General features: G+C 37.1%; 1 protein-coding gene across 1 annotated transcript; it reads right to left on the bottom strand.

The window, feature by feature from the left end:
• Nucleotides 1-263: 263 nt before the first annotated feature.
• LOC109148183 (probable inactive ATP-dependent zinc metalloprotease FTSHI 1, chloroplastic) lies at nt 264-7,124 on the bottom strand. Its single transcript, XM_019296027.1, has 15 exons — nt 6,209-7,124; nt 6,028-6,112; nt 4,909-5,340; nt 4,758-4,811; nt 4,553-4,618; nt 4,028-4,123; nt 3,808-3,936; nt 3,551-3,603; nt 3,197-3,392; nt 2,510-2,624; nt 1,943-2,217; nt 1,596-1,679; nt 1,405-1,517; nt 1,065-1,314; nt 264-870 (listed from the first exon to the last, which is right to left on the bottom strand). The coding sequence occupies exons 1-15, from the start codon at nt 6,934-6,936 to the stop codon at nt 694-696; spliced, it is 2,853 nt and encodes a 950-aa protein (XP_019151572.1). The 5' UTR covers nt 6,937-7,124; the 3' UTR covers nt 264-693.
• Nucleotides 7,125-9,374: the final 2,250 nt, after the last annotated feature.

Genomic DNA, 9,374 nt, shown 5'->3' with positions numbered 1-9,374 from the left:
AATATAGACAAAAATCATAGACTTGATATAAAAATGTATTAGCACTAAAAATATAGACAAAAATCATTGATTTAATTTAAATTCACACATATGTTTTTAAATAGGTTATAAGTATGTATAATTGTTATAGAAAAATCCTTCAAAATAATGGATATAAATAAACTCAAAATAACCTTCCAAATTTAATAAATTATTTGAATAAATCTTCTTCCACATAAAGTAATCTTACATTTCTAAAATCTCACAGGGAAGATAATCCAACATTCTGTGAACCAAACCCCTCATAAAAGGGCTGAAATTCCTGAAAAAAAAAAAAATTATCTGAACAAGGTGCCAAAATATGACTAGCTAGAGGGCATTTGACTACCCAATATTTTCATGATAAATTGATAACCCAAAAATTTCACTCATCAAATCATAATGGGAGGAAAAAGAATAGTGGGGTTGAAATTTCGTATTGTTATATCTTGTGTAGATAATCACAATTACATTCCCTCTTTCTGCCTAAGTGAGTAAATGCTAATCATAGATGGAACCTAAGTCTTCATTTGCAGGTTTGCATTTTGTCAAAAGCATCCATCTATCTTCTGAAGCCTCTCCCCTATTTGCAATTTGCAATGTAAAGAACACAGATTCATTTTGGCATATGTTTTCCCTTTCAGTCTCATTTTGCAAGAAAATGTGTTTACGCTTTCATGAACTCAGTAGACTGTACTCGATCTCGTTAGCCTCTTCTTGTTCTTGGTGGAATAAGGGAAGACTCCCAGGATCTCCCTCTTCCAGTAGCAGACTTGCCGGTGTATGTGGAGGGTAATTGCTCAAGATAAAGTCGATTTCTTCTCCACTGATCTCCTTCTGCTTAAGAAGAACCTGTAGATGACCAGAGAGCACTAGTTTCAGCATCTTTTCCCCAGAAAATAAGAAGAGCTTCTCATGTACGAAATAATCATTGAAACAACCAGTGTTCTTAGATGTAAAAGCATATTATTAACAGATAATAGAGCCAACAAGTGTTTTGGGTGGGGGTGGGGGTGGGGGAACAAAATTCGTCCAAATATCCAGACCTTCACGGTTTTAAGCAAAGCAGCATGGTGCTGCCTTAGCAAAGCAAGAGTCTTTGCATATGTATCACGTATCAGTGCTTCTGTCCTCTTTGAAACATCATCATCAAGATCGAAATTGAGAGGAGGCTCAATCAGGTCATAGTCATCATATAGTGATCCTTCAAAGTCGAGACGTGGGCCCACAAATTTGGGACTCTTTCTCCATGGTAGAGGTTCACCGTGGATGGTCATTGGGTTTTCTAAATTCCATCTGTTCAGAACGAAGATACATGAGAAACTATGAATCTGGAAGAAGCCGAAAGGTAACAGTAACATGAAGTGTAATACAAGAATGGCATACACTGTTATCATTTTACGAGCAAGCCATGTTGCATCAGCAAGGTAACTCACTGACGCTTTTGAAGTATCCCGTCCATATATCACCTCTTCAGCAGCTCTTCCTCCAAGCAACACCTTTAGAAAAAAGAATTATTGGTATTTTTTGGATCAAAACAAAGATGCAAAACAAGGTCGAAAGAGCAAGATTCAAACCTGAAGGCGGTGCAACAATTGTGGTCGGCGCTCAAACATATATGATTCATCATCAAGACGATGGAAGACAACTTGGGAGAGGGTCTGCAAGATCATTTTTCAATAGAGAGCGAATCAAGAGAATTCAGCATTATAGATTTATAGAACAAATCTAGTGCATGTTATGCCTAAAATCAAAGCACAAAACCTGGTTAGATGATTTCCGATAATCAGAAATGCATGCAACCAGAAATATGCATATACAAAAAGCTTTCATTTAAGGAACATGCAGATGCAAGAAAGAAATAGAACAAATAAATGATGCAAGAACTTTCAGGAGCAGTTGCTATCGTTAATAGAAATCAAACCTGGCCTCGTGGGTTAATAGATATGCGATCACAACATTCAACCTTTGCATTTTCATAATGTCTCAGCAGGTGAGAAGTTAAAGCAGTTCCCACTTCAGTAGTAGCTCGGCGACATTGGCCTTGATGTCCCAAGTCTATCCCAACACGTTTTGGTCCTACCGTCAGTCTATCAACTGCATCATCCATATCTGAACGAAGAATAGAGTTATGGCCTTTCCTAACTGCAACAAGAGCTGCCTCCTGGAGGAGTTGTGCCAGTTTTGCACCACTCCACCCTGATGCAAAGACAATTGTACAACTGGTAAGACAATTTTCCAAACAAAATCACCACAAATGCAGGGTGGCCATATTATCCTAAAGGATTATTGTCAAAGTATATCTGAAGACAATTACATTCACATAAGATCACACAAGTATTGACACAGTAAATAATTTATATGGGGTGAACCACATTTTTCCCAGGTGCTTATCGTCAACATGTATCTTAAGACAATTCCATGACCATAAAAAAACAAGTATTTACAACTTACATGGTTAGCAGTTGATAAAAGATAGAGTAAAACTAACCTGGTAAATTCTGGGCATAACTAGTCAAATCAACTGTTTCTGATAATTTTACTTTCCGCGCATGAACTTTCAAAATACCCAATCTTCCTTTTGCATTTGGAGGTCGAATTCTTATCTACAATAGCAATATAATCGACATAACACAGACATTTTGAGTTCCAGTGCAATTGAAAAAAAAAAAAAAAAAAAACAAAACAAAACAAAAACAAAAAAAAAAAAAAAACAAAACATGTTTATTTCATTCGTTACAGAGCAATATACTTCAGAGAGGTTGACTTCTGGTGCGGTAGAAATGAAATAACCAGATACAGAATTTTCAAAATACTTAGAACATATCTAACACACAAATGAATACTTGTGAGTTGCATAATTTCCTGGGCACCAATACTTTAATATTTTAAGAATTTAAGCAGTATTTTGGTGGTAATATGGTACTTGTCTTTAAAGTCCAGAACCAACAACAAGGACTTCTAAGTAACAATTCTCTTGAAAATTTTGTCAAGATAAAATAAAATACCTATAAATGAAAAATACAATAAATGACCAACTATGATCACCCCAAATACCTTGATACAATACATAAAACTTTGAATAGTTATACTAAACTTTAAATGATCACCCAAGAATGGGGAAAAAACAACAGAACAGAAGATAATCACATATCATAATCCATATGCAGATACTGACCTTGCGATCAAATCTGCCAGGCCGAAGAAGCGCAGGATCTAACAAATCCATTCGATTTGTGGCCCCCAAAAATATAACACCTTTCCCTGTGTCAAACCCATCTAGCTCAGTCAAGAGCTGGTTCAATGTAGTTTCTCTTTCTTGTGTAGCCGCATTATATTGATCATCACTTGAATCATTGAATATCCCTTGGCGCCTATTCATTTAAGGTAATTTAGAAAATTCATATTATTTCATCAAACAGATGAAAATTTCAGATGTCAGTAATCAGAAGAAACAGAATTTTCTACATTGTCCACATTCATGAAATATATTTAGATGAAATTTAAGATAAGGTAAAAGAAACACCCATACTTTGTAGCCAAAGCATCAATTTCATCAATGAAAATGACTGATGGTTTATTCACCTGTGACAAGAAATTGCAGCATTCTTCAGAATATATAAAGTAGTACTCCATATATGATTACATCTAATATGTCAGATTTGTCATAATATGGCCTCCAAATAAAATTGTTTTAGGAAAGCTGCTAGAATTTGCTAAGATAACATGTCAGATTTGTCATAATATGGCCTCCAAATAAAAAGAGTTATTGACTAGATTAGACGGTACCTTGGCTCTCTTGAATAAATCTCTAATACGAGCTGCACCAACACCAACTAGTACTTCAACAAATTCAGATCCGGCCATTTGGTAGAAGGGAACACCAGCTTCACCTGCTATGGCCTTGGCAACTAGGGTCTGAAGAAAGCACGTAGTCAGTACTTTATTAATTGATATAAAGGCTATTAGTATTTAGTCAAAGCTTTAGCTATAGGCATTAAAAACTAACCTTACCACATCCAGGGGGGCCCTCCAAAAGAACTCCATGTGGGGGCTTTATCCCCATTTTATCAAATAGCTCAGGATTCTTCAGGTATGTTACCAACTAACCACCAAACACAGATGAAAATTATCCAAGATTATTCTTTCAGTTAAAGGTTGAGAAGCCTTTAAGCATGGCAGTAAAATTGAGAGGTTGAGAAACGACCATGACGAATAACAAGAATTACAAAGGAAGTTAGAAATTAGAACTTAATGAAAGAAAAGGCTTAAAGAGTTAAAACAATGAAAAGCAATCACAAATTTTAGTATCTAAGCGCATAATTTTCTAGATTCTCTGACCAATGCAAGGAAAATGTAGACCATCACACAAATGTAAGACTTCTAATGATCTTCAGTAGGGTTTTAAAATGACATTCTTCGCTGTTTTCTACAGGCTACAACCATCAAAAGAGCCACCTGTTCTCATAATGCGTGTGCTAGTTTCAATTGCAGAAAACAAAAGAAAGGATCAGAGGTTAAAAACTTCAACTACCTCTTGAAGTTCTTCCACAGCTTGCTCAATCCCGGCTACATCATTAAATGTGACTCCTGTCATACCCTGAAGGACCACTATATATTTAGAAACAAAAAAGGGCCAAAAGTGATATTTTAATGGATAGAAGTATAGAACATTTTGGAATGGGGTGAAAACTAAGAGAGAGAGAGAGAGAGAGAGAGAGAGAGAGAGAGAAACTAACATCCACTCGAGCTTGTGGTTTAGATTGAGAAAATTCAATTCCTTGCCATATGTCCTGTATGAAACATAGAAGGTATCAAACTCTAGGAAGCCAACCAAATTACCAAACCAAGGCACTATAAGAAATTGTAGGTCTAAAGCTCACTGCTCACCCATTTTCTAAAGTTCTTGGGTCTTCTTGAAAGAGTGAAACGAACAAGGAGAACCATTGTCAAAAATACCAGCAGGATTGGCTTCAGCACTTCAATACTGGCAGAAATTCCACCAAAAGTGTAAACCTGATAAAATTTGGCGAAAACTCCAAAAGCGAAAGCATCATAAATCTTATCCCACACTCTCTCTAAGACATCAAAAACAAGGCCAGAGAAGAACTTCATGAATGGTTTGGCAACAGGCCAGACAACATATACAGTCACTGCAAATGCAAAGCTCGTCACAGCAAACACTGCTGAAGCAAGGTAGCTCCCAGCAATTGCTGCAGCTGCTGTCATCAAAGCTGTTAGCATTCCAAGTTCTACCATCAGTCTAGTTGATATTTTAGATGCCACTGGATGAGGCTGCTCTGGCAATTTTCCAACCCATGTCTGCACATGAGAGTTCAAAGTAAGAGGCAGAAACCAAGAAGAATACAACATTCATCACCAAGTCATATCATCAAGTGCTTCTGGGAAAATTGATTTCATAAAATTTCAAGAAATAAATGTCAAGCATCAGAGTATCAGACTATATGTTCTAGAATATATTATACATTATTTTGCATTTATTTCATAAAGTTTCGTCCCAATAGATAGTAACAAATACTGAAATAACTAAATAAACAGAAAAATTAACAAGCAAGAAAAGGGTTAGTTAATTTACTAGTATGACACTATGTCTCATGCATTTAATCAGTATGAACAAACATTTTCTACCACCACCCAAAAAAAAAAAAAAAAATCAATATAGGAAATAGACAGAGTGATCATCTAGGATGTCCAGTTGGTTATTGCTTAATGTTTCCAATCTGACAGGGGAGGTACAAATACAAAATAGTGAATTTAAAGTTTCCATAAGCCTCTCTTAGAATTCAGCAATCCATATTTCATATATGCCACTAGTTGGCATTCTCTTTAATAAATGATAGAACCAAGTAATGTTGTTTTTATCAGACTCCAACTTTTGTTTCAAGTAATATAAAACTCAAACTAACCCTTCCAAAGGAATCCATGGTGACAGCATATAACAAAACCAACAGCATGAATGTTTGCGAAAGTAGAGAAGAGACCCAGTACCATCATTTGCTTCTCAACCTCATACCGTGGCCCAGTGTACTCATTGAGGAGGCTTTGTGCTTGATTCAAATCCAGCCTCATTGTCCTAAAGGAAATCAAACCACATCAGGGTGTATTAAAGATTTCTGGCTCATAGATAAAATAAATTAAAATATAAAATAGGACAAATGGGATTGCTAACCACTTAGTTCTCTGCAAGCTCTTATGGCCTGGCATTTCCTTCAACTCCACCACAAAGTCCCTAAACCCAAATCCATAATTCGCAGCATTATCCTCCTTGAATGTTAACAGTTTAACCTTATCAGTCTTCAAGTACTTCTGAAAATCCTCGAACTCCATTTTCGGTAACTCCTCCACATTCTTCTCAAATTCCTCTTCTTCTGATAAGTTAGACCTGAAAATCTGTTCTGGAACGTACAACTTCCCCTTATGCTCCCTCAAAATTTCCTTCAAATACACCTCCTCAGGCTTCCCCTGATCACCGTCTTCCTGACTTTTCCTCGAAAACGCCTTCAAATTTAACCTCCTTAGAATCTCAAGGGCACCAGTATCAAAACTTTTTTTCTGCAAGTCCTCTTTTTCCTTCAGAGTAAGTAATTTATCCCCAACTTTATATCTGGTTTCTACTTGGGAGGGGTTTTCCTTCAAAACCCTTGTCACAAAGTCATCGTCGTTGCCCCCACTACTATTGGACTGTTCAGAATACTTCGCCTGGCCGAAAATTGTGCGTGGGCAGTAACACGGCGGCGATCTTCTCGCGATATTTCGCGGAAATTTGAGATTTTGGTGCCGCTTCTGAAGTGAAAACCTGAGTATGAATGAGCTGCGGAGGAGAATATTCGGGCGGCGTTGAATGAAGATAGGTGATGAATTGCAGGTGTTTGGGGAGCCAGCTGAGGAGCAAAACATGGCTGCTTATCCGAGCTGTATCAAAGTGAAAAGTGATACAGGTTCCGCAGAAGTTTTGACATTTATTCGGAGTGTAATGCAAACATGAAGCGGAGTTTTCTGAGTCTGCAACTGCAATGGAAGTGAAGAGAATCTAGAGTGTCGAGAAAGAGGATGATTTTTCTCTAGATTGAATTTATCCGGATCCGTCTACTCTGAGACGGGTATGGATATGCTGACCCATATTTCGGCATGTTATTCAAAATTTCAAATTGGGGAAGGTTTTTTACCCCTTTTTTAATTAGTGTTTCAAAATTTATCAACATATTATTCAGTATCAACTAGATGGATTTACATGTATCGACAAGTAATTTACCTAAGCGGAATATATAAATTAAACTAGTTACCACATGTGCATTGCGCGAATAGTCTGATGTTCAATGTATATTTTTAAATTAGTATTTCAAAATATCATTACCTTAATCATAGGTTTTGCAACACAAAATCTTATTAATTGGCGTGGCCATGCTTTCTCTTGTTGCCACTTTCATCATAAATGAATTTTTGATTTGATCCAGTCCCATAGGGTGCTTCACTGCAATTTTAGTAGCTTGACGCAGTGCACCTTCAAAAACAGTACTAAATCCTCCTTCCCAAAAAAAGAATGATAATATGCAAAGTTTCTCATCTATGTGAAATATATACTGTAAATTAGGTGTATCATTTCATCAATATCCGATGTGTGATTCTAATTAATTGATCAATGTTCATGTTAAATTTTATATTATATTTTTTAATACACTCTAGCATATTCATAGTATATGTTTAACAATTTTATATTATGTCAATTTTGAACAATTACACCAACATTTTTCAGTTCTCGTTAGGGGCATAACTTAATTGGCTCATATTAAATTTGTAGATAAACTATTTATAAACAATAATGGAAAATCATTGATGACAAAAATAAATAAATAACTATATAATAATAGGTTGTTTAGTACTTTCTCATCTATTAAATTACAGGAAAAATGTTATTCAAGGAATATGATACGATTAATTACCCGAAGTATGTGAAGTGTTTACCGTATGTATGTATCGAGAGTGTATATAAAATGTATGTACAATGGAGTAGACAAGAGGAAGTAGTTCAAGGGGGTCTCTTATTCATTCTTGTTCTTGTATGTTTAGAGAGTGTAGAGAGTGTTCTAGTCTAGAGAGTGTGTGTGTGTGTGGTGTGTGTGGGGGGGGGGGGGGGGGGGGGGGGAGGAGATAGGAAGGACCCACTAAAATGAAGGGCTAATGCCCTTTATATAGGCCCAAGCATTGGCAAATTTGACTTTGACCCATTGATCCGAACCATATGATCCCACCCCGACTGCAAAGCGAGAGCGTGAACGTATAGGGAGGTCATACCGAAGAATATTCCCCATCAAGTAGCCTCCAGTCCGTGCCCTGACGATGAGTTAATGAAGAAAGGTTCGGGCTGGAAAACCTGATTATACGATCCGTGACGTATGCCGACTGCCTCGTTAAAAAACCTCAGACTAGGAAAAAAACCCATTAAGAAAAAATTCTAGTTAAGGGAAAAAGAGTACAACTATAAGCATAGTCTTTTGGACTATAAGGGGTCGTTTGAGTTCTACCGATCTAGGGATCAGATTTGCAACACGATTCGAGAGGTCGAACTTTGACTGATCTAGCGACCGGGAAGCTAGCTATGACTAGGAGTTTGAAGTCTACTTTACCGATTTAACGACCGGATTTGCGACACGACTTGACATACCGGATTTCCACAGATATAGTGACCGCCGACCGGTTTTCTAGCTGTAACCGGGAGGTTGGATTAATTTGCGATATAGGGATCTAATTTTCTACGATCTAAGAGATCAAACTGTACCAATCTAGAGATCGGGTTACACCAATCAGGAGATTGGACTTATTCATGATATAAGGATCAAATTCTATCATGGTTTAAGAGATTAAACTTACCCATCTAAGGATTGAAACTGGCCAATCAAGAGATTGGGTTTGCAGGGAGTCCTAATGACCAAGTCTTACCAATCAAGAGGTTGGTTTTACTCACGGTCCAGGGACCTCAACTGATCGTATTGATCAAACGGGAACACTTTCCCTAATGCCCTTCACCCGGGCTAACTAGTCGCAACTGGTTTGAGCTCGGTCAAACCCTGACCTAAACTACTTGATTAAAATATCATTCTTAGCCGATCGTGCTTAGTTGTTTTTTTATTATCGCATTAATTACTTATGATGGGTTTTGGAAACCAAACTCAACAAAATGAGGAGCTTCCCCTTCTACGCTAGGTCTACGAACCGAGAGTCCCAAACCTCGGGACACTAGGAGACCCGATGGTCTAACGATAACGAGACGCGTCTTGAAAAAACACAAATCAGCTAAACGGGGAGTTTTTCCATTTTACACTCGGTTTACGAACCAA

This window comes from Ipomoea nil, unplaced genomic scaffold (genome assembly GCF_001879475.1).
Source record: "Ipomoea nil cultivar Tokyo-kokei standard unplaced genomic scaffold, Asagao_1.1 scaffold2036, whole genome shotgun sequence".
Taxonomy (NCBI): domain Eukaryota; kingdom Viridiplantae; phylum Streptophyta; class Magnoliopsida; order Solanales; family Convolvulaceae; genus Ipomoea; species Ipomoea nil.
This window is presented reverse-complemented; position numbering and strand designations above follow the sequence as displayed.

What these genes read in the sequence shown, in the direction of transcription:
- LOC109148183 (XM_019296027.1), bottom strand. Translation starts at nt 6,936, where the DNA reads ATGTTTTGCTCCTCAGCTGGCTCCCCAAACACCTGCAATTCATCACCT. An exon ending in ATTGATGCTTTGGCTACAAA is followed by an intron (nt 3,393 to 3,550) that starts GTATGGGTGTTT and finishes TTAAATGAATAG; the next exon opens with GCGCCAAGGGATATTCAATG. An exon ending in CTTTGCTTAAAACCGTGAAG is followed by an intron (nt 871 to 1,064) that starts GTCTGGATATTT and finishes GGTCATCTACAG; the next exon opens with GTTCTTCTTAAGCAGAAGGA.